This window comes from Limanda limanda, chromosome 17 (genome assembly GCF_963576545.1).
Source record: "Limanda limanda chromosome 17, fLimLim1.1, whole genome shotgun sequence".
Taxonomy (NCBI): Eukaryota; Metazoa; Chordata; class Actinopteri; order Pleuronectiformes; family Pleuronectidae; genus Limanda; species Limanda limanda.
The window spans coordinates 11,695,788-11,719,851 of NC_083652.1; the positions used below are offsets into that span (position 1 = coordinate 11,695,788).

A 24,064-nucleotide genomic window follows, 5' to 3' on the forward strand; every position below is an offset into this window, starting at 1 on the left:
AGTTTCTCCTGCCAGCCCCTTAGTAAAAACTGGATAATGTCCCACGGAGCTCATGTGACTGAAAACAGGAGATTATCAGGAGGATTCACTGTGAGAGAGATGCCGTGTTGAGTGTGTTTATATCACATGACAAACACAAAAAACTGAAAGGCAAAAAGTATACATGTATGTCAGGATGAGAAAGAGGTACCACACAAGTAGAAGATGGCAACGAAGAGGTCAAGAAAGCTTCTGATCATAAGAACCTGGAGTCAGTGTGCTGTAAACAAAAAGGTGTGATCTCCACAGGTGAATCACTACGTCCGGCCCGCTGCACCACCTCTCACCTGGATGCTCCAGAGTTTTCTGTGTGGTGAATGCGTTTGACTGGAGAACCTCCTGCTACGTTCTTATATGTACGGGAAACTCTCGAGAAGGTCCTGACCCCATTGTTCGGACATTCTCTGGAGTTAATGTCTGAATCTGCTCAACAAGCACTTAAAGCCAAATAAAGCAGCATGACACGAGAAATAGGCGTTTGACCGCTGAGCCTCCTTCCCCCCCCACAGGGTTCCAGTCCTGCAGGTGGCTGTCTGATGTCGATGACGTGTGACTACAGGATAATGGCGGACAACCCTCGTTACAGCATCGGCCTTAATGAGACCCAGCTCGGCATCGTCGCACCTTTTTGGTAAAGGAATTACACAATGTTGACGTCGGTGGTTTTTATACAAATCAAGATGATAACTTAAGGTGGTACAGTAAATCAAACGACTGCAGTATCGCTCCTCAGGTTCTCACCTCTCTGTCACTTAACAATCACTGCTGCTGTCTGCAGGTTTAAGGACACCATGACAAACACAGTGGGACATAGAACCACAGAGATGGCCCTGGAGCTGGGTTTGCTCTACAGCCCCTCAGAGGCCCTCAAGATAGGACTGGTGGACCAGCTGGTGCCTGAGGACCAGGTCCTCACCACAGCCACAGAGACCATGACCAAGTGGTTGGCTATTCCAGGTACGTTACGCTGGGAAACCTAGATGTAAATTGTTCTGATCATATCGCAAACTAACCTAGATCCCCACCCCCCCAAAAATCATGTCTCTTACCAAGTCTTGGTCTGCTGGAACATCATCTGGGTCTGAATCTTTGTTGTTGTCATCAGTGAAACTCTCCTCAGATCTGTTTTAATATCCCTCCCCTCACTTAGATCTTCTGAAACACTACTATAGAACCGATTTGCAGGCTAAGAGCGCTAATGAAAATACAAACTACATTAACCATAATGCATTTCACCGTTTCCACAAGTATTTCAGTGAATCACAACATATTTCATGCTTGAAAACGATGACACAGTGAATGAGACGCACTGGTCTTATAGGTATAAACATTCAGGTCTTGATGGGTTTTAACTCTGTCACTACTTAAAATGCAGGCAACAAAACAACAGCAAATATAAGCAGGAATTATATTGAGTCATGTCAACAAGAATTACCCAGAATCAATTTATAGGACAGTGGAGACTTAACTCCACCTTGTGAGATAACTGTGGGGCTGTTCACTCTGCAGATCACGCCAGACAGCTCAGCAAATCCATGATGAGGAAGCCAACCATCGACAAGCTGACGTCCAACAGAGAGGCCGACATTAAGAACTTTGTCAGCTTCATCACCAAAGACTCCATTCAGAAGTCGCTGCGCATGTACCTGGAGATGCTGAAGAAGAGACGAGGCTAGAGGAGAGAGCAACGTGAAGAGCTGGAGACACGAGTTGGGAAACACTGCTTTCAGTGTTCATCGACGCTAACCTTCCAGTGACGAATAGTGTTTTTCTGTCCAACTTTATATGTTGTTGAGATAAAAACTAGTTTCAAACTTAACATCAATTTTGAGGATATTCTTTAGATTAACTGTAGACTGTAGAGAGAGAATCCGACCTGGACGAGCAACACAGCAGTGACATAAGCTCCGGACGTTTAGAGGACGAGGCCCATTTGAAACCAGGAGTCAGTCCTCCTACCTTTGTAGCACTGGGATTGGTCAGCCACTCTTTGTAGGAGGGGTTTATCAAAGAGTTCCTTGTAGTGACAGACAGGTTTTTCCTCTTTAAAGTGCAGAGCCTTTACTCTAATGAAAGTAACCGTTGAAGAGCCCAGTGGATGAAGCCTTCCTCATCATCTCTAACACATTTGGCTTTATGCTGTTTTTCTTTCTGCTTCTTATGAATAAATTCCTCTGGGTAGTGGTTTGAACGGTGAGATTAAATGTCCATCTTTTTGTTGAGATATTTTGAGTTTTTTGTTGTGTGTTTTTTAGGGTTGAAACTTGAAACACCTCCCGCTATGTCTGTAATAAAATAATACATTTTATTTATATAGCACTTCTCATGCTGAAGCACAAAGTAATTTCCAAAGAAAAGGAGCAAAAATATACATCAGAAACCCCCGTATATGACTGCACCTATATCAACAGCATTATACATCACCTGGACATCGATAAATTTAAGTATTGTTATAAATCTATAAAATATAGAAGCTCTATCACATAAAATGAAAGCTCATAAAAATACAGAATGATAAGATTTCCTAAAAAAGTAATTGTATCGTAATAATATTTGAGCCGTGGGTCATCGTGGAGGATTTACTTTAACAAGAAGATTTAATTGGCAGAAAATGCAGTGATGCTAAAACTTGGTTAATGTGATGAGACCTTCCTTGATTGATAAAAACCGGCCCGAGTAATGTTTCTTTTATTGCCTCACCTTTTAGTTTCATGCATCTTTCTTTTACCTTGTGTCTGTTCCAAGAAGCAACCGTGCACTTACGTCATTTAGCAGATTAGTTTATTTTGGTCTTGTAATTCATGGCTTTATGGTCTCTAGTGTACATTCTGTCTGGAGACCCGTGGACCAGTCTTTGTAGTCGTGATTCAGGAAGAACGACCACGAGCCAGCCCAACCAGTCTCACCTCCACGGGGTAATGGTCACTGACAGCATACGCCTGAGGGAGAAACACTCGCTTTACTTGTGGTCCAGTTTCACACAGCTAAACAGGAAACTGTTTTCCCTTTTTCTACTGTATGGTTGATTTATGTGTAAAGTGGTATTTCCCTCTTATTTGAGTTCATCTGCTACAAATCTGCTTTAATCAGTATCACTGTTAAACCAGCAAATTATGTATTTCATCAAAGAACATAGACCATGTGATTTAGTTACAGCTCCAAAGCACATGGAAGTGTGAAGTGACCCCACCCTGAGTGAGAAGTTAGGTTACACACTGAGCATCATAACGGCCGATTAGAGACAGAAGGTGTTTACCAGCTCTTGGCTGAGATTCATGTCCCTCATGTAGTTGTAAACTTCAGCACTGCTTGGCACGACTCCCCTCAGCATGTCAGCCGTGACCACAATCCTGCAGACACACAATGTGAGGCACAATCAAGAGTGGTTGTGTGTTTGTTTGTGTGTGTGTGTATGTATGTGTACCTGTCGTATGGGCAATTGGTGGTTGACACTGTGGTGTCGACCTCACTGGTGATCAACCAGTGGAAACTCTTATCGGTGAAGAGACGGATCTGCTGCCAGTCCGAGCCGGACACGTAACTGCAGCCTGCGTTGAAGTCACCCAGCAGAACAATGTCCTGCAGGGAGAGAGTGAGATTAACTCTGGTGAATAGTTTCACACATTTCCCCTAACTCATTGATTCTCTCTGTGTGTGTGTGTTGGGGGGGGGGTATTCACGTTGGTATTCCAGCGGGAGCGAACATCAGCCACCACATCATAGAGAGCATCCACTTCCTTCACTGCGGAGGCTGGAGAGGTGTGCTGAGGGATCAGAACAAAGTTCCTCACAGCTAGGAGACAGGAAGGAGGGGTGAAGGGAGGAGTGAATGGAGAGAGGCAGGAGGACAGGAAGCAGGAATGGATTCGGCTTCAGTGAAATTATGAGTAAATTGTCCTTTTAAATCACGCACAACAGAGAGTGACTAACTTCTACTCAGCTATGTAAAGACAGTTTCTATTAACTTGTACTTGTCTCAGAGAAATGCTGTGCTCAGAGCTCAAGAAGTGATTTGTAAGGTCATGGGGGGGGGGGTTACCGGTGTAAATGGAGGAGAACATGACGACAAAGGGTTCTCTGTTGAACACGTCCGACCCACTGGCCTCACTGCCGTCGTCGTAGGTGTAGTTTTTAGCCACGGACACAGTTTCCTCTCTTTAAAAAAACACGAATTAATCACATTTGTTTTTCTAATTTCTTTTTATAGTCATTTTAACAAAAAAACTTCACACAAAAGAGACAACAAATAAATAGGCATTGGCAAAAATATTCAGTATACAGTTGCTATTATACTACATAGTACTACACACTTATAGTATCATGAATATTTTGAATAAAGGTTGAGTGCTGATCATATAACATGTGATCATTGCTGTGTGTCTGCTTCCTGTTGTGGTGTCAAAATAAAGTTCTGCTGTTTTGTACCTGTAGAGGAAGAGATATCTCTCCTGGTACGTGCTGCGACCCAGAGGCTCGCTCACGATGTGGCTGTACCTGAACTGAGGGGAGCCTCTGGGAAAACACACACACACACACACACGCACGCACGCACGCACGCACGCACACACACACACACACACACACACACACACACACACACACACACACACACACACACACACACACACACACACACACAAAGGTGCACACAGATGACAGCATTATTTATCTTAGAGTCTTTACAGCACCCACCGAAATATCTAGGATACCAACATTGCATTTTGTTGTGTTTTACTGTTTGTGTGTTGATGTTTGCAGGCTTGTGTGTGTTGTGTGGTTGTTGTGTGTACAGTAGGTATGTGTAATGTCTTTTGTGTTGCAGGTTCCTGGTTTGCGCAGCTGGAGGTTCATCAGTGTCAGAGGGGAGGAGCTTGCATGTCTTCCATCTTTATTTACAGTCTAGTTTGTAGTGTGGCCTTACTCCTTTGTTTTATAATACATGTAATGTATATATTTATGTAAGTATATTTATATATATAAGGTGTGTCTAACTTGTTGACGTGCTCCATGAGTCTTTTGGTCGCTGACAGATCGAAGTCTCTGACTTCCTGGATCAGGATGAGGTCATAGCGGTGGACAATCTGTAAGCACAAAACAGATTGTCTGTTGTCTGTATATATATACATATATATATCTATGTTATATAATTAACCCACATAGCCTCTGTTTCTCCAGTGTAGGTACATCATGTGTCTTAAATTGAAAATAATATTTTAACTCTATCTCTTGTGAGTCCTTTAACTTTATGCTTGTGGAATCCTAAAATAGCTGAAGTGCACTTTTGACCCCCGAACCCCTCTGAACAGCACAGTCACTAAACTGCACCTGTATTTATTTGAACTTGACAAACAGCTAAACTCTTTTCAGTTACTCAGCATCTTTGTAGTATATATATCTGAGTGTGAGGACCTTGCTGATGATGTTCATGATCGTGCTGTTGGAGGATTTCTTGTCTCCGAATGACTTGATGTTGAAGGCTCCCAGCAGCAGAGGGCAGGACCCCTGCAGCAGGGTCAGGAACAGACCCAGAGCCCACAGCACATGCATCCTGCACAGGTCACAGAGGTCAAACACGTGCACAAACAAATAAAACATTTGTTTTACATGCATTTTCTCTTCATTTATCTAATCTAATCATCACAATCTCAACAGTGTAATAGGAGTTGAGTGGTGAGTTGGAGATAACATGAAATGAGAAGTTCTGGATTTAAATACTTATAAAAAAACAATATATAATTGGAAGCAGAAAATTCGGCTCAACGCAGACTCTGGCAGATCGGCTGCAGAGAATGCATGTAGGTGCTGTGGTACGAGGGGTCACATGACCACGCGGCCTTGCCTTAGCTTCGCCGTGTTGTGGGAGTGAGAGACGGACGTAACACCTGCGGCCCTAGACTCAGTTTATCTGACGGACGCTCAGTGTTTCCACAGAGGTTTGAGTCGGTCAAATATTAATCAGCTGAAGAATGTTTTATCCTGTCGCCCTCACGACGCTCTTATTGGAAGACAGGGATTCTCGGACAAAGGTTGTAAAATATGTGTGTGGTGACTGGTTCTCACTTTGTAGCACATTATTGAATTGAGTTTTTCAAATTAAAGTTATTCATTTTGTTATTATTACTTAACAAAACTTCATTTATTTTAGTATTTCTTGAGTGAAAAATAAAATACAATTTTAATTAACACAAAGTCGGCCGTGGAAGATGAAAACTTTCTCTATCTTGTCAAACAAACACAGAATTCTACACTGATTCAAACACACATTAAAGTAAAGATAAATACACATCAAAAACTTCACATTTAAAGTTTTCAAATTACTGTTGGTGTTGAACTTTGACAGCAAATACAAACTTTTCCATCCTCACTTCCTAAGGTGTCAATTCGTAAACTTTATTTTTTAAATACTTTCCGAACTTAAAAAAAGGTGCGTCACAAACTTTAATAGCAATGGTTTTAACTCTGAAGGAAAGCATGCTGGGAAGTTTAGTTTCTTTCCAAACTTCATTTGATAAGTTGAGTGAACCTCAGCAGTTTGTTCATTCAGTCATAATTTCAGTAACAATTCAATTTCCATTCTGAAGTGGACAGAGGATTAAAAAACATACAGATTTACGTTGAGTTAAAGAAAACTCCAGAATCCAATAAATCCCTCAATGATTTTAGCTTCTGCTGTCGTTGAAGAATCGTAGCTACCTGAGTGTGAGAAGATCTGGTGTCAGTCGAGCACTGAGGCTTTTTGTGTGAGAGAACCAGTTTGAGCAGAGACTCTCGGTTTGTGAGGTTTTTATTTCCCTGTCGGTGCATTTGACTGGTCGTGCTGGGGAGGGGTAAGGAGGGGGTTGGGGGGGGGGTGGAGGGGTGGGGGGTGTAGTTGAGGGTTTTCAGGTGTTCAGGTAACATGCTAGAGTCTGTGGTTCTTTCATGAGTTTGTCTCAGTGGAGAATTCTACTCTGCTTTCGTAAATCAGATTTGATTTCCACCCATATCATTTATTTATTTGAGCCTGTTCACTTGTACATTACTTTTCTATATCCTGGATTCAGTGGCAGTAGTAAACTCCACGTGAATCCTGCAGTCTCGATATGAACTGATCCGGCTAATTAAAGGGGAGGCACCAGATGAGCCAGAGCGTGTAGATGATCGATAGAAACTATTTTTAACTGCAGCGTTCACAGCAGCAGTGAGAAGGCAACAGGTGACAGATACACACGATAAAAAGAGGTGATTAAAAAGTCATGTCTGCTCTTTTCAACCACGTTTGCATGGTTTTCATACCTTAACCAAAACATTTTGATCATGAACATTTGACGATTTGAATGTTTCCCTCAATGTCCTTGAGACACTCACTTATATTTTTTTCCGATTGACTGAAGGAGCTAAAGTCAGAATTTCAAAGCTGTGTACCATTATTTGAAATCAATAGTTTTATTAACTGTTGGTTTTGGTGAAGATCTCAGTCTTTACACATGAACCATGTGACCCTCCTCCTGGATCTGCCCCATTATCTGGATTTTCCTGCCGATCCACTCAGTAGTTTGGTGAACTCTTGCTAAAAAAACAGACGGGGTGAAAACACTTTACCCCCTTGGCAGAAGTAAAAAAAAAAAAAAAGACCAAATATCTTACTTTAATACAAAAAAGTATAAATAATACAGCATATATATATATATATATATATATATAAGACAAGATACAATAAGATATTACAAAATAAGATAATCCTTTATTAGTCCCACAATGATGACATTTGTAATATCGCAGCAGTAACAATCAGAAATAGGCATCAGTAAGTAGCAGGTAGTGATATATATATAAATATAATATAAAATATATATTCATATATTTATATGTAGTAGGGTGAAACTGGTGAGTGGGAGAACAGGTAGTTTTTCCAGGGCAGTCGTAGTTTACTCTTCTGTCCAGTAGTTGGCGACAAAGCGTTCCCAGCGTGTTGGACACCAAACCGACTGTAATGCGTAGAAGAAGAAGTTTCGCAGTGACGTAGTAGTACGGCCACAAACAGGAAGAGAACATCCAGCTGTTAGCCAAGCAGCTAGCTCGTTAGCTTTGTGTACCGCTGGTCCAGTAATGACACGGCTTCCAGGGTCGGGATCGAACCGGTGTAGTGTCGTCATGCTGTGTCCGGAGGAGTGACCGGAGCCGCGGAACCGACCGAACCGAACCGTCCTCCACTTTCCTCCGCTGCCAGCGTAGAAACGAGGTGCGTTAGCTTAGCAGCTCCAAGCTAGATGGCGTTAGCATGGAGCTAATTAGCAGGCAACTGTAGCCTCTGTTTTCTTGAGTGTGTGTGATTGTGTGTATCTTTTTGATGTGTGTCTGTGTGTGTGTGTGTCTTTGTGATCGTGTGTGTCTTTGTGATCGTGTGTGTCTATGTGTGTGTGTGTGTGTGTGTGTGTGTGTGTGTGTGTGTGTGTGTGTGTGTGTGTGTGTGTGTGTGTGTGTGTGTGTGTGTGTGTGTGTATTTACACTGGGTCAGAGGTGCTAGCAGCAGGTTGGCCACATTAGCAGATGACAACATGTATGACTGAGTCACAGTCAAAGATAAGTTGTGTTTTTGTAGAAGTGTGAGTTTGTTGTTTTGAGTTGTTAGCTAGCTTGTTGGTCCGTGACACTCCGAGTTGCTGTGTGTGTGTGTCCATCTCCTGTCCACTGTTGTGTAGAGCTGCATGTGCATCAATCATGAACGCTGTTGTGCTACGGAATGTGACATTGTTCTGTTCATATATTGTGTTGTGTCTCTGCTCTGTTTGTTTATGATATAACACGGGTTCCCAAACTAGGGGTCGGGACCCCCTGGAGGGTCGAGAGACATCAAGGCTTCACCCACACTATAACAGACGTATCATGATCTGTGTCCACGCTCCCTGTCACTTTGAGTCACCTCTGCTAAGTCACACGTACACATCACTGAGAAACCTGCGCCTCCTGTTCACTTCCTGTCAGTGTGTGAGGGGAGAAAGATAAAACATTAGCTTCATGTGGCAAAGACAATCCTCAGCCTGGCTTCACATGGAATTCAACTTTAGAGAAATTTGAACCTTAAGCTTTGATTTGCATTTGTGTGACCGGGCCCTAACACACCTGAAAACAAATCCGATGCCCGCGCTCGTACACATGGTGCGTACGTCCTGCTGGACATGGGAACTGTTGCAGATTGATTGAACTACAGCTCGTCTCCTACGCATGTGAACAGCTGTATTATTACAAAATGCAGAATTTAACAACTTATTTCTGCATCTTTAAAAAGCTAAAGAGAAAGCGTCTCTCTCGCTCGGGGCCACGGACTCTCTTGACTCATCCAAACCTCTGTGTGCTCTGTGTTGGTCCAACAGGTGTGAATGAGTGACGTGGTGCCTCCCACAGCTCTCAGTGACGTCCAGCTCCGCTTCCTCTGCCACGATGACATAGAGAACGTCAAGCTGCTCTGCGGTGATTGGTTTCCAATCGAGTAAGAACCATGTTCATTGTGTCATTGATGTCAGGGGTCGTCTCTGAGCCCATAACTGAATTTGGTTGCCTTTTATAATGAAGTATCGCATTTCGTTGCTGAGCTTTTTAGTATTCCTATGCATGCTGCTCATACTCGACTGCTAATCTGTGTGACCTTTGACTCTAGGTACCCAGACTCATGGTATCAGGACATCACCTCCAACAAGAAGTTCTTCTCCCTCGCTGCCACCTTCAGAGGAGGCATCGTGGGAATGATTGTGGCTGAGATCAAAAGCCGGACCAAAGTGCACAAAGAGGTGTGATGTTCAGCCTTGTTCTTTTGTCACTCACACAAACACACTGTGGTTATAACCTGGGCTCTGTAGAGATGTGTCAGGCACCATGTGCTTGGTGCAGTTTATCCATCTTCACTCTGCTGCCATTTGGAAAAGTGGAGCACTGACACAGTGGAGTCTGTTTTTAGTCTTCCAATTACACGAGCCAGACGCCCTTGACTGAGGTCACTCGTATCAAAGAGTTTGTTCCACTAGATGAGCGTGAGAAATCCACTCCTGTCACTTTAGGCAATAGTTATAAAAGCTGTGGACTTCGTGGATGGAGCGGAACCCTATTTGCATTTTGGAATCTACTTCCCCAGTGGATAGTTTGCATAGGCAAAGAAGATAGTGACCAATGCACTGTGTACAAAACACTGTCTCTTAATACAATGTTTCCTCTGTCTTTTGTCCATGTGTGTGTGTTCTGGTTGTTAGGATGGAGACATCCTGGCCTCCAGTTTCCCTGTGGACACACAGGTAGCCTACATCCTCAGCCTGGGAGTGGTCAAAGATTTCAGGAAACATGGCATAGGTACAGCTCTGCTTCCCCACCAGCTCGCTCTCTCTCTCTCTCTCTCTCTCTCTCTCTCACTCACTCACTCACTCACTCACTCACTCACTCACTCACTCACTCACTCACTCACTCACTCACTCACTCACTCACTCACTCACTCACTCACTCTCACACTCTCACACACACACACACACGCGACATCTCATTGACATACATTCAGTCTCTCATCCAACTTAACTCTGACCCTGCAGGCTGATTCCAATCCTCAATCATAACCCAGAGGTTTTCAAACTAGAGGTGTTTCCAGACATGAACTGAGGAAACATCTCAACTCTTTCTTCCTCTGTTCTCTCTCTGTCTCACACATCTTTCAGCCTTGACTCTATGTTGATGCAAAGAGATGAGGAGCCGCCCCTCTTCTTCCTCTCACTAACCAAGCTCTATCTCTCTCTCTCTCTCTTCAGGCTCCCTACTGCTGGACAGTTTGAAGGAGCACATCTCGACGACAGCCCAGGACCACTGCAAAGCAATTTACCTTCACGTCCTCACCACTAACAACGCTGCCATCAAGTTCTATGAGAACAGGGACTTCAGGCAGCACCACTACCTGCCCTACTACTACTCCATACGAGGGGTCCTCAAAGATGGATTCACATACGTGCTCTACATCAACGGGGGTCATCCACCTTGGACAATATTATATCCTTTTGTGGAAACAGTGAAGAAAGTCACTTCCTCACTGTTGTTTAGGGGCCAGTGGGTAAAAACCCTTCAGTCTTACACATAAACTGAACTCACTTGAATCTATATCATGTGTATTGGAGGAAATATAATGATCAAATTATTGATAAAACAAATATAGATGTGGTGTTTTCATGTTTCCTTAACTGTTGGTCCCACTGATTACATCCAGCACATTGGCTCGACCCTTGCCAGCCTGAGCCCGTGCTCCATCCCACAGAGGCTGTACCGACAGGCCCAGTCCTTGCTCCGCTCACTGCTGCCCTGGTCCAACATCGCCTCCAAGACTGGTATCCAGTACAGCAGAACCATGTGACACAGCCTGGTGGGTGGCAGCAGCAGCAGCTTCACCTGTTGATTGTTTTTAGCTTTGTCTATGAGGAGCTTTCTAACTTTGTGTCTCTCTTTGTTTCCATCTCTCTCAGGAGTGCAGGTGCTCCATTTTCCATCGGTCTTCCCCTGTACAGACAAAGATGTACACACATTCGCTCACATTCTGGATCCTCTCTCTCTCTCCACACCCTGCAGGACTCAGGTTCAACCTGTACTCGACCGGTCACGTACCAGAGTATTTCTCCAGATTCTGTACCTGTGTGGCACTTTTCACTTAAGGTCCGGGTTTGCAGCTGTAGTTGTGAACCCACTTCTAAACAGGGTTGTTGCATTGCAACATTATTCACAGTGCAATGTGGTGTTTACACTGACAGACGGTGTACTCTGGTAAAACTCTGGTTCCCTCGGCCACGTTGGGCATGTAGTCACTGTGATGTGTATGAGAGTAGAGAACGTACATGTTCAGTGAGCAGTCACAATTATTAAACCCCATTAACAGACCGGGCCTCCTCAGTCCACTGCAGCTTTTCATAGCTTTTCTACTGGTTTTTATTCAGAAGTCCAACACGACCACATGATGTCGGGTCAGTCTGGTACCAATGTCAGAGGATTACTTTTAACAGGTGAACTGATCAAATCAATCGATCCAAATTCTTATTGTTGATTAAATGATTAATGGAAACATCTCTGGTTACTATAGAATCCCATATATAATACTCTATTCCATAGTTACTATAGTTAACTGTGTTTGCTCAGTCATACCAAAGCTGAGCAGGATCAGAGCAGAGTGCACCACACACACACACACACACACGCACACACACACACACACCGTGAACCCTACAGAGGCTAAAGGTTTAAACCCAGCTTACCTGTCTCCCTTCACCCGGTTCACTACTGTCACAGAGACTATGTATACTGTTTGTATATTATATATACTAAGCTAATATATAAATTTTTCCTCTGATATGTATATGTCTATTCTATGCTGTCGTTAGCCCTAGTTGGAAGATCACCCATCCGTTTTCATTTTTTCAGTCCATTCCGGTTTGTAAAATTGACCCTCTGCAGAATTGGACTGTGAATCTAGATATGCTAATATGCTAGTGTCTTAGAATAAAGCTAATTATACACAGGAAACCGTCAGAGACACAATGTAGATGAGTAGTACAGTTGAAAAAGATTTGAAAAAAGGATTCTTTGCTCTTGCAAATGAAATTATCAACAACCGTACTACTGCATAAACATCCAAACGTGTCATAGTATAGTGATATTCAGGATTACAACACAGTACTATGGTTTTATCCTCTTTTTATTCAAGTATACGGTCCTTCAGTTTGAGAGCAGGACTTATTGATTTCATCTTTAGATTTCTAATGATTTCACACTTCACACTATCACTTCTTGTGCTTAGATTTCCTTTGAAACTTCTTCTCTCCGATTTGTTTCTGCTGCACTTTGATATCATTTTTTTGCAACAAGTCAAAATTGCCCCACCAGCAGAATGCATTGGTCCCGCCCTGGTCCTGATTATTTTTTGCTGCTGCTGCTCTTCCTTTAAAATGCAAAGAAAAAAGAACAGGGCGGCGTCTATTTTGTTTTTACAGTTGCAGTCAGATGTCACGTGAACCAGGGATTTGCTGGAATCCTGTTTAGAGAAGGTGTCATAATTTTTTTCCTCAAACACACTGACAGGAAACCTGGTATATTTGAGTACGAGCACAAGGTTTTGAGTACATGTACACAAAAGTACGTATAATCTATAAGTCCTGCTCTCAAACTAAAAGACCACACTCTGGAAAATCCTACATAGAGATATAGTTCAGATAATGATCTTTCTGCGTTGTGTCACAATGTTGCCTGTGTATAATTCATACAAGAGTTAGGAAGATCTCCTGGAATTGTTATTTAAAAGATTTTAAATTGTGCTGTATCTGACAATAGACCCATCATTCTGCTCCTTGGCTGTAAAACTGCTGCTAATGTAGAGCAATGTCCATTTGTTTGTTCAGATTTTTAAGAATATGGCCCAGATTAGAGTTTTGTTTTTTTCAGCCTGTAGAAGTGATAAAATGAAAAGGATGTAAACACACGCGTCGCACACTGTTGTTAGCCTGTGTGCGTGCAGGTGTGCATGTGTGGGTCTGTGTGTGTGGAAGAAAGACATGGGAGAGCTCACCCAATGTGTTGACTGGTTCATCTGCTCTACCTTTAATTTCTCGGTTCTTCTGCATTTTGTTTTGTGTTGCTCCTCAAAACGACTGAATCCTAATCCTTTGTTTCAGCCGTGAGCAGATCTGAGAGTTTTATACATGACAGAGCACTGACGAGCCGGGGGGGGGGGGGGGGACAGGTCAGCCCTGGACGGGTGATCAAGAGAGAGGCTTAGTTATGTATGCAATAAAAAGATGTATGATTTGATTGATTGTAAAGACAGAGTGAGTCTGACTCCTTCTGTACTTTACATTGTTCTGATATTTCATTGTGATGATCATATTACACTGTTCCAAATCTGAGCCTTGTTTTCATTCCGTGTTGCAAAAGCAGAGACACTCTTCACACAATGCATCTTGATAGCACCTGTTTCTTCAACCCCCCTCCTTTGTGTCTTTATCATCTAAAATCTAACAGCGTCAACATAATACCAAAACCATCTATCTTGAGAACAAAAAGAAATAGCCTGATTTTTATCCCCATTATTAATTCATCTTTAATGTTGAGTGCACAGGAAGTGGTTTTCCTGCACTCAGCGGGTTGAGGTTTTCAAATGGTGGTAAAGTTTCTGTGGTTTGACGTTTTACATTTTATGTTTTATAGCTAATGGATTTTGGAGTTTGGCTCAATATGATCGACCTCAGATGTAACAGTGAACAAGGCACTGATCTGATCCGAAGCCGTTTGTCACGTGTTGTGTGTGTTTTTGTGAACATGTGTGTACAAATGTTATTTTGTGTTTCATCAGCACCACATTCATCTTTGCTATCGACAGAATTCAACGATAGAAAGTACAGTGATGTCTCCCTCTGCTGAATGTCAGGGGATCCTACTACTGGAGCTTTATATTATATTATATAACTTTGCAAAAGAAGAGAAAAGACTGTGTTTTCTATACAAAATATGAATAATAATTGTTATGGAGCAAATGGAGATAATATAAAAAGTGCTACAAATCTAAATACTACTGATAAAAACCTATTATATTAATAATATATGATATGATGATAATCCTCTTATTACAACATTGATGGCATTACAACAATAATCTTATAAAAATAATGATTATCTATATAATTTCGGGACGATAAATAAAAAAGAGAAAATAAGAGTTATCCTTGTTATTTATAAGAGGTGATAATAAACCATAACTCTTAACACTACTACTACCACTTGGGTATATTAATAATCATCCATATAAAACTCATTGACATAAAAAGGTCAATTACATTGGGGTGTTATGATTATTATTGTTTTTATTATTATTATTACGTCGCAAGGTGGCGTCAGTGACGACGAACAGCTCCCATGTGACGTCACTGCGTAACCAGTCACGCCCATTCATTAACACAGACAGAGACTCTCTCTCCCTCCCTCATTCTCTCTCTCTCTCTAACCCCCCTTCTCTCACTCTCTCTCTCTCTTACTCTCTCAGTCCCCCCCTCCTCTCTCTCTCTCTCTCGGTCTCAGTCTCTCTCTCGGTCTCAGTCTCTCTCTCTCTCTCTCTCTCTCTCTCTCTCTCTCTCTCTCTCTCTCTCTCTCTCTCTCTCTCTCTACCTCCCCCCCCCCCCCCTATCTCTGTGCCAGTCTCTTCTCTGCAGACACACACAGTGAGTAAAGTTTCCTCCTCTGATCCGAGCTGCAGCTGCGGACTCTGGAAACACGGTGAGAGAATCTCCGGTAAAAAACACTGGGTTCGGTCCCTGAACGCAACAGCTGTTTGTTCCCTGCCTTGTATTATGGGATGTGAACGTGGTTTCTATAGCGTAAATACGTGTGTTTGTAGTCACGTTAGTTTCTTCTTCACTAACTGTGTGTGTGTGTGTCTGTTGTTGGTTGAAACAAACACCTGATGTGCTGTGGTTGGAGGTGCAGGGAGTTTTTCTTGTGGTTGTGTCTTTGCTCTGAATCCTTGAACCCATTAAACACAGACTTGTAGATTTACTGGTCTGAACTTGTTCTGGTTTCTAACAAACTGAAGATAAGACACAGTTTGTTGTCCAACGCCTGCAGGGATATTTCTACCTGTTACACAAACTGTGTGTGTTACATTCCAACAAACCTGAGTGGTAACCACAGTCTATGGTGGTAACACAATAAACTTTCACAGCCACCCTTTTCTATTTCAGTGGCATTTTTCTTATTCATGAGCAAAAAACGAAGGTGGCAGCACTTTGATATCATAGGTCACATTCTAGAGAAACACCAGAATAGAAGAGAAGAGAACAAACCTCCACCAAGGCCCAACTGTCTCTTTAAAGAAATAAATCCCATTAAAATAGATAAAGTTTGAATAATGAATGATACATGATGATGTGTTATGATTTGTGTTGATGTTTCGTCATGTTTACCCTCATCGGTGTCAGTTCTAAATAATCCACAATAAGCCACTGGGAAGGACCACTGTGGTTTTTATGACTGCCTGTTTACAGCTGTGAAGTGTGGTGCTTTGTCGGGAAAGGTTCTCCATGTTGTTGTGCAATGTGATCTGTTGTGTAGTCCCCTGTGAGCACTGGTTGTCCACGGTGAAGCAGGGAATATAACAGAGAGAGAAGGGGGGGTGGAGGCTACATATGTTTCCCTTTGAAAATGGTGTTTTCAAACTCAACCAAACTCTGTGCACGTGAGCATTTTGGCTCTGTATCAGGTTTAAACCCTGAATGTTCTAACACGCCTTAAGAACATCATGTAATCACTCACCTGTCAACATCTTTCCAAGCTGACGACTTCGTCTTCTACGTGTCTGGCTCCTCTTTTGAGATATTTGTGTTTACGTGTTTGTTGCATGTTAGAAACGTCAGCAACACGCCCACTTTCCTCTCGTTTTCTAACATGAACTCACAGGGCTGCAGGAAACCGGCTCGCACATCTGCATCCTCACCTGCAGCCACTTCGGAAACATGTCAGGAAGATGTTGTGACTTCAGTGCATGTGTTAAAATATTAAATAACATCAGAGGAGATGAGATAAACGGTTGTTGAACATCTCAGGCCAAACTAAGCACATTGAACCACTGCTGTAATGGCCTCTTTAAACACATCTGGTGTTAAACTTAACTGTGGCATCGTTCTTCTCATCCAACTCTCGGCAAGAAAGCAAATCAATGTGTCAAACTATTCCTCAATTATCCTTCTGACTCGAGCTGCTGCTTGTTTTCTCTTGAATCATCGGTCTAAGTCTCAATCTCCACATCGTCCTTCTACATATAACGATGCCTGCAAATCAAAGCTCCAACAAGCGAATATTTGGCTTTTTTAATTTGACCTAAACCATAATCACAATAGCTCCAAATGATGTAGGGTCAATCCATTTCATAATTATCCCCTCCTATGTTTTCTGCTCTGAAACCAACTATCGACAGAAGCAGATTATCAAAGAAATTGAAGCCAGTCCATAGTTAAAGAGGCCAAATATAATATAAATGTCATTTTTGAGAGAAAATGTGCAGAGGAGACTCAGGTAGAAGATTAAAATACGATAAAAGAGAATGAGTGATGATCTGAATTCAATCCTCCCGTTTAAACTGTGAGTGTGTGAGTGTGTTCACTGGGAAGTAACACTGAAATATGACTGGATTCGTTAGTGCTTATCACACAGTCAAGGTTATATCCTGGGTAACGTGTGTGTGTGTCAGTGTGTGTGTGTGTGTGTGTGTGTGTGTGTGTGTGTGTTTAAAGCGACACCACCACAGAGCGTCACACTCTGCTGAACGTGTACTGTAACGTGATAATATAAAGTTTGCATGTAGGTAAATGCTTCGTTTTGATATGAACTAGCTTTGTTCCCTGTTGACTTGTTCTCCTGTGACTGTCCCGATTGGTTTAGATGTAAAATCATTAATGTGATGAAGCCAAGTCAAACACAAATTTATAACACAACACACTTTACATTGATCTCCATAAAACTCTATATTTACAAAGTCCCGTATCAGCGTTCAGTGCAGGAAGTAGCGACGTGGGCGACCTGCTGCAGTTTGACCTGGATTCTTCACTTTCAACCCTGAGCTTTGGCTCCTGTGCAGGTGTCAGATTTCACTGTGAGAAACAGGTTCAGTTCCGCATGTCTGTGTGTGGGGAAGCTGCATCGCGCCAGATGATGGTGCTGCACAAGTCAGGAGAGGACACACACAATATCAGGTTGCATTGTTTGTCAATGATTGTGGTGTGTTTGTCGTCCTGCTTGTCTGTACAGTTCAGAACAAACAGCCTCACAATGGAGCTGAACACTTTCACAACGTCTCTCTGGTTCATCTTCTCTTCTGAATACTTCAGAAGATCCTTTGTGATAAGAGTTTTGATCCTGGAACCAGGCCGAGCAGCTACGAGATGAATCGAGACCGTAAAACATTTGATTCAGAGCTAAATTAATGTTGAAAAACAAAACAAAAGCCAAAGGTACAAGACTGTGTGTATGAAGAGTGAGGAAACTACACATCCCATGAACCACTGAGAAGGATCCTTCCCAACGACTTCCAGCTGCTTCTTCTTGAGTTTCACCTTCGGACTCTTTTCCTCGTTTCCTCGATCGCAGCCCACAATAGTTTAGTGGTTGAGCTGAGCAGCTATTCTGAATATCAGCTTTAAGACCAAAGAGAACAAACAAGTGCAACATTCATTATTTGGCTGATTAAATTTCCATCAACCTGAAGATCAACAACAAAAGGAAGTTGGATCAAAGGCCGTCCTGTGACTCCTCACCTATTCATCACCAGAAGCACCAGTATGAATTAATCATCATTTCAAATGAACTACCACCTTTGATTTGTATCTGATGAATCATTCTCCTCCTCAGACTTTGAACAGACACCTAAAGCTCCTGAATAGGTGTTTTTTTTTTTTTTACATTTACAGTATTTTGATGGCAGCATTAACAGGGAAAGATCTAGTTTTAAAATAAATAAATCATAGATCCGGCCCTTCTGGGTTCCTCCTTGGTTTATTCCCCATCCCTCCACCAGGTTGGATGCAACCTGGCTCAGTACTTTTTACATAACACTTTTTCAATCTGTTTTGAAATGAAGATGTACTCGTATGGATGAAGTTTTAGTCCGACAGGAAACGGTGATTTGAGCTGCAAACCTAACAATGTCAGGAAATGCCAGAAACCCAGTTCATCACCTGACTGGTGAGGAGGAGCGGTCTGAGCCTCCGTGTTCACGCAGCCGTCGTCAACATGTGCATGATTGAGATATGTGAGGCTGCATTGACGCACATCGGAGGGTGAGTCATCAAATTGCAGGAGCAGGACCATGTCTTACTGTCACACACATAAACACACACACACACACATATTGGCTGTGCCCACACAAACACAGGCCCACACCCACCCGAGCTTTGTATAATGGGCTGTCTGTGGTTAAAGTGAATGCTCTTTGGCGTCCTGAGCTAGCGTCGGCTGCAAACACGTCCTCTTTGCAGATGTGAAGCAGGAACAGTGGTTCTGCAGGGATCATAGATATGTCAGTGATTAGTAGTATGTATTATGTTTGTATTACAATATAATAATGTTGTTTACACTTGAAATGCAGCTAAAACTCTTCATTTTCATAACGATGCTGAAGTCTGGATGTTTTGCGGAGCGGCTGCATGTGAGGATTCAAATGTTTTGCATCAAGCTCATGTGGATCATCTCCAGAAGCATCTCTGTATGAATGAGTCCAGTCTGGAACTGGAAACCAGTGAATGAAGTGTAGTACAGTCCATATCAGACATTTAGTGTTTGTCCCAGCACAGCCCTGTGTGTGTGTGTGTCTGTGTCTGTGTGAGAGAGAGAGAGAGAGTGTGTGTGATTGTTTGTGTGTGATTGTGTGTGAGGTGTGACCCACTGAGCTGGTATTTGCTGTATCAGCAGAGTCTTTGAGTAGCACAGTTTCCAGAGAGCACGGAAAATTCCATAGGACTAGGGCTACAGAAGTTGGACACCACACTGTCGGTGTAAACAGGAAGCAGAACCGTTGTAGAACCTCGTCTCCTCCACATGTAAACACCTGTACCATAAAATACAGAGTTGAACGGAACCTGTTATCAAAGAGAACAGGTTCAGTCACACTTGTCCTTTATTCTCCATGTTGTTTTCGACTCTGGTCATGTGACAGGAGGCTGACGAATCAGAGAAAGCTACATCAGCAGGATGATGGAGTTTGAGACTCGTAAACAAACCATAATCACAACCTGTCGAAGCAGCAAGACTCAGACTCTGTTTTCCCTCTGTCACATTTTCCAAACCTCACTCAGATTTTCTCACTTTCTTATCGGTTCCAGCCCCGCCCCCCAGTGCTGTCCTTTCCTGTTGTTGTTCTCCAGCCGCTGCTCCCTCTCCACGCTGGTGAATGATTTACTGTCTCATGTACATCGACACGTCTCTGCTACAGATTCACATAGCGACTGAGTTTTAGAGCGGCTATAACAGAGAAGTTTGCAAACGTGTTTTAATCTGGACGAGCAGAAATGGAGAAGTTTGGAAACGATGACGCGAAAGCGGTCTTCCTTTTGCCGATTGGGTCTTTTCGGCCACATGACCCCCTGACCCTGTTGTGTTTGTTCACAGCTGTGTAGGAGACAAGATGTTATGATGCAATCTGCGATAATCCCTGTGTCCAGTTTACACCAGCACACGTATGTGTATGTGAGTGTGCACGTGATGTGAGTGGTCACGACTGATACGGCGCCAAAACAGTCATTTTAGCTAAAAGAATTACACTTCATTGTGTTTTAGTTGATTCACACCTCCAGTGTTGTGTGTGTGTGTGTGTGTGTGTGTGTGTGTGTGTGTGTGTGTGTGTGTGTGTGTGTGTGTGTGTGTGTGTGTGTGTGTGTGTGTGTGTGTGTGTGTGTGTGTGTGTGTGTGTGTGTGTGTGTGTGTGTGTGTGTGTGTGTGTGTGTGTGTGTGTGTGTGTGTGTGTGTTCTGACCCTGCCTTCCTCCAGCAGGAAGCCTGTTGTTCAGAGAGGCTGTGATTACATTAACATCAGGTCTATTGAGTTAAGGATGAGAAGCTCTGCTCGCTCTTGATCCTGCTCCAGCCTCCTGCTGGACGTAGTCTCTAGACTTTGTCCCCTTCACTGATATGGAGGACGTGTGTCTTCCGGCCCCAGACAGACTGAGGACAGTGTCTCTGAACATCAGAGCAGACGAGCGTCTACAGAACACGTCTCCTTTAAATCTGTTTTCTTCGGAAACTTGTGGGAATGGAAAATCTGCTGCTCCTTTCTTTTTTCGGTCGTCAGCTGCACATTCTGAGAAATACTAAGTTCACTGACCTGCTGCTGGTGCGTCCATCATTGTTTCCTTTTTTTTGATTTGTTTTACACCCCCCAACCTCTCTCCCTCTCTCTCTCTCTTCTTTAACAAAAAGTAATGGAAAGGATAAATCACTGGAGGTTTTCTCTCCTGCTGCTCTCTAATCGGTTGACACAGCCGGTGATGTAATGAGCGATGATGTAAGACCTGTGGTGAGGTGAATAAAGAGACTGTTCTCCTTCCCCCCCCCCTCCTCCGTGAGGTCGGAGCGACGTTGGCCTGTCCACCAAACCGTGGTTGCCATGGTGATGGTAGCTCTGAGGACGCCACTAGCAGGTCGCTGACTCAGTTTGTGTTTCTGCGGGGGTGTCGTCCTCCAGGGCTGAAGGGGGGATGATGCTGAAAGAAACACGTTTTTAATTAACACTTACCTCCTACTGACAGGATTACGTGTGTGTCTGTGTGTGTGTGTGTGTGTGTGTGTGTGTTTGTGCGTGTGCATTTAGCAGCGAGGTTACGAGGTTCAAACACGTCTCATCTCTTATCTTCTCTCGCTCCTTTCAGGTGTGTCACCCTCCCCTTCCTTCCTTCCTTCCTCAACTTTGACTCCAACGCCCAGAGATGTCCTCTCAGGCCACGCCCACCCAGGGGTCGAGACCGCTGACCCCTCCGCTGACCTCTGCAGGATCGCCGCGCTCGCCACTGTCCCCAAGTAAAGGAATATTATTTTATCTGCTTTAAAGACTTCATGTAGATGAATTGAACAGATAAAGATCATTTCACCTCTGAGGCTGTGAGAATGTTTTCTGTGGATTTGGATCTGAGTCTTAGAAACCTGTGAATTATGGGAAATATGATGTACAACAGAACAGTTAGAACAGAGGTCAAACATGAATATGAATATCTGTTTTCATGTGTCCCCTCAGAGTCCCTGCATCCTCCAGGCTGCAGACACAGAGAGCGCTCACCTTCCCCCATCAGAGGCTTCCTCATCCCCAGCCCTCTGCCCACCCGCAGAAACAGGACCTGCTCGGCGTGAGAGCACACACACACACACACACACACGCGATACACTCTGAATTTGTACTGTTAACCGTCCAAGGGATCAATGTTAATACAATTTGATTAAACTGGCAAACAGCGCCTTACAGTCAGAGGGGGTGGAGCCTTACGAGAAAATGTCTTCTTCTGCATCTGGGGATAAAGTCTCAGAACGGAAGTTTCCACAGACCTGGTTTCAGGGACCTTATGTTCTTGTGCCACCGAACAAAGTGCATTTCTACGACTAGTTTAAAAGGTTTATTTCCTTGGGAATGAACGCGTCTCTGTGTTCGTTCCCCACGCCTACGTTTCATATAGAATTGTTGAATGTATAAAGTATCAGTGTGACCACATTGTTTATAATAATGTCATCCCTCTCTCTCTCTCTCTCTCTCTGTAAAGGACGGCTCGGGCGTCGGAGGGTCCAGTGTTTGCGGGTGTGTGTAAATGTTTTTCCCGCTCAAAAGGCCACGGCTTCATCACGCCATCGGACGGGGGCAAGGACATCTTCGTCCACATCTCAGAGTGAGTGTGTGTGTGTGTGTGCGTGCGTGCGTGCGTGCGTGCGTGCGTGCGTGTGTGTGTGTAACTGTTATTATTGTGGGTTTGCAGATGGGCGTGTATCAGCGTCCTAGTCCTGCTCTCGTGGGGGGGTACTATTAAAAACATATTTTATTCAACTCTCTTTTATTCGTTCTTGTGACTAATCAGGTCGTTTAGAAAATGTTGTGAATAGAGGCATCAACCCTCTGCACAGGAGAGAGGGACACACACACACACACACACACTCACAGAGCTTTCTTTTAGCGAGCAGTGATTCATACATATTCTCCTGGGATGAAATGGGGACTTTTATTCTTGCATAAATTGTGACAAAATCTAATGGAAAATGGAGCCAATTTTCTTTATCGGCCTCGTGATTGATTGTGAATCTGTGTCTCTCTCTCTCCTCCAGCATCGAGGGCGAGTACGTGCCGGTGGAAGGCGACGAGGTGAGCTACAAGGTCTGCTCCATCCCTCCCAAGTTCGAGAAGGTGCAGGCGGTGGAGGTGACCATCACCCATCTCAACCCGGGAAGCAAACACGAGACCTGGTCCGGGCACATCGTCAGCGGCTGAGCGCTGGGGGTCCGAGGGGGGGGGGGGCCGGGGTCGACCAGGCCAGTGGGAGGGAAGGGAGACGTAGGGAGAGGACGCAGAGTGGGTGAGAGGGGACGGAGAAAGGTTTAATTTGGATTGGAGATGACATGTGTTAAGTTTCTCTGTCCTACCTGGGAAATTGGGGAACTATATCTTCGAAGCACATACAGCTGGAATATGAATAGATATATGATCACGGTGGAATCATCATAGAAAGATTTATAACATTATCGTAGGTTTTTTCTTTAGGGTTTTTAGATCCTCCCCCTGTGTTGAGATTTGATGGACGTTGTTTGAGGTTTTACTTATTTTGACGATTTCTGAGGCGAACCGACGCCCTCCGTTTAATCTGTGAGAGCGAGGAGGCGAACAAAAGATCTGTTTCCTGTCACGAGGAGAAATAAAAGATCTGTTTCCTGTCGCGAGGAGAAATAAAAGATGATTCCTGTCGCGAGAGGGAATAAAAGATCTGTTTACTGTGGCGAGGAGGAATAAAAGATCTGTTTCCTGTCGCAAGGAGGAATAAAAGATCTGTTTCCTGTGGCGAGGAGGAATAAAAGATCTGTTTCCTGTCGCGAGGAGAATTAAAAGATCTGTTTCCTGTCGCGAGGAGAAATAAAATATCTGTTTCCTGTCGCGAGAAGGAATAAAGATCTGTTTCCTGTCGCGAGGAGGAATAAAGATCTGTTTCCTGTCGTGAGAGGGAATAAAAGATCTGTTTCCTGTCGTGAGGAGAAATAAAAGATCTGTTTCCTGTCGCGAGGAGAAATAAAAGATCTGTTTCCTGTCGCGAGGAGAAATTAAAGATCTGTTTCCTGCGGCGAGGTGAATCGCAGCCGTGAGTCAAACGCTGGTGAACTTTGACCCTTGTTATTCACTTCTCATTCACGCACATGTGCACGTGCCCTCGCTGTGCGTGTCCACTTCTGTCCAGACAACTCACACGTCTCCTTGTGCCTATAAAACCAGCTCATCTGTATTTCATCTTCATGTGTGGGTGGTTGTATGAAAAGTTCTC

The 24,064-nt window shown here is 43.5% G+C and overlaps 4 protein-coding genes across 5 annotated transcripts in view; 3 read left to right on the forward strand and 1 right to left on the reverse strand.

The window, feature by feature from the left end:
• Positions 1-2,261, forward strand: part of eci1 (enoyl-CoA delta isomerase 1) — a 4,098-nt gene extending 1,837 nt beyond the window's left edge. Inside the window, exons 5-7 of the mRNA XM_061089574.1 lie at positions 549-670; positions 818-996; positions 1,549-2,261. Coding sequence (XP_060945557.1) covers positions 549-670; positions 818-996; positions 1,549-1,715 — 468 coding nt within the window. The 3' untranslated portion in view covers positions 1,716-2,261. The remainder of the gene's footprint in view (positions 1-548; positions 671-817; positions 997-1,548) is intronic.
• A 554-nt stretch (positions 2,262-2,815) lies between these two features.
• Positions 2,816-6,797, reverse strand: dnase1 (deoxyribonuclease I). Its single transcript, XM_061090384.1, has 9 exons — positions 6,733-6,797; positions 5,449-5,587; positions 5,032-5,120; positions 4,465-4,551; positions 4,079-4,194; positions 3,720-3,832; positions 3,464-3,618; positions 3,296-3,389; positions 2,816-2,978 (listed from the first exon to the last, which is right to left on the reverse strand). Exons 2-9 carry the CDS (start codon positions 5,584-5,586, stop codon positions 2,907-2,909), a joined length of 864 nt encoding a protein of 287 aa, XP_060946367.1. The 5' UTR covers position 5,587; positions 6,733-6,797; the 3' UTR covers positions 2,816-2,906.
• A 1,258-nt stretch (positions 6,798-8,055) lies between these two features.
• nat15 (N-acetyltransferase 15 (GCN5-related, putative)) lies at positions 8,056-13,757 on the forward strand. Its single transcript, XM_061090390.1, has 7 exons — positions 8,056-8,260; positions 9,393-9,508; positions 9,677-9,806; positions 10,263-10,359; positions 10,806-11,040; positions 11,242-11,407; positions 11,508-13,757. Exons 2-6 carry the CDS (start codon positions 9,399-9,401, stop codon positions 11,396-11,398), a joined length of 729 nt encoding a protein of 242 aa, XP_060946373.1. The 5' UTR covers positions 8,056-8,260; positions 9,393-9,398; the 3' UTR covers positions 11,399-11,407; positions 11,508-13,757.
• Positions 13,758-15,203: 1,446 nt separating this feature from the next.
• carhsp1 (calcium regulated heat stable protein 1) lies at positions 15,204-23,062 on the forward strand. Of its 2 annotated transcripts, none has more exons than XM_061089553.1 (5): positions 15,204-15,309; positions 21,431-21,578; positions 21,793-21,901; positions 22,310-22,432; positions 22,863-23,062. In XM_061089553.1, exons 2-5 carry the CDS (start codon positions 21,488-21,490, stop codon positions 23,023-23,025), a joined length of 486 nt encoding a protein of 161 aa, XP_060945536.1. In that variant the 5' UTR covers positions 15,204-15,309; positions 21,431-21,487; the 3' UTR covers positions 23,026-23,062. The 2 variants fall into 2 exon arrangements, with proteins under 2 accessions (XP_060945536.1, XP_060945535.1); XM_061089552.1 differs by having other exon boundaries at positions 15,204-15,294.
• The last annotated feature ends 1,002 nt before the right edge of the window (positions 23,063-24,064 follow it).

What these genes read in the sequence shown, in the direction of transcription:
- dnase1 (XM_061090384.1), bottom strand. Translation starts at nt 5,586, where the DNA reads ATGCATGTGCTGTGGGCTCTGGGTCTGTTCCTGACCCTGCTGCAGGGG. An exon ending in GCTCCCGCTGGAATACCAAC is followed by an intron (nt 3,619 to 3,719) that starts GTGAATACCCCC and finishes CTCTCCCTGCAG; the next exon opens with GACATTGTTCTGCTGGGTGA. An exon ending in ACCAATTGCCCATACGACAG is followed by an intron (nt 3,390 to 3,463) that starts GTACACATACAT and finishes GTGTGTCTGCAG; the next exon opens with GATTGTGGTCACGGCTGACA.
- carhsp1 (XM_061089553.1), top strand. Translation starts at nt 21,488, where the DNA reads ATGTCCTCTCAGGCCACGCCCACCCAGGGGTCGAGACCGCTGACCCCT. An exon ending in GCGCTCGCCACTGTCCCCAA is followed by an intron (nt 21,579 to 21,792) that starts GTAAAGGAATAT and finishes GTGTCCCCTCAG; the next exon opens with AGTCCCTGCATCCTCCAGGC. An exon ending in AGAAACAGGACCTGCTCGGC is followed by an intron (nt 21,902 to 22,309) that starts GTGAGAGCACAC and finishes CTCTCTGTAAAG; the next exon opens with GACGGCTCGGGCGTCGGAGG.
- nat15 (XM_061090390.1), top strand. Translation starts at nt 9,399, where the DNA reads ATGAGTGACGTGGTGCCTCCCACAGCTCTCAGTGACGTCCAGCTCCGC. An exon ending in GGTGATTGGTTTCCAATCGA is followed by an intron (nt 9,509 to 9,676) that starts GTAAGAACCATG and finishes CTTTGACTCTAG; the next exon opens with GTACCCAGACTCATGGTATC. An exon ending in TTTCAGGAAACATGGCATAG is followed by an intron (nt 10,360 to 10,805) that starts GTACAGCTCTGC and finishes CTCTCTCTTCAG; the next exon opens with GCTCCCTACTGCTGGACAGT.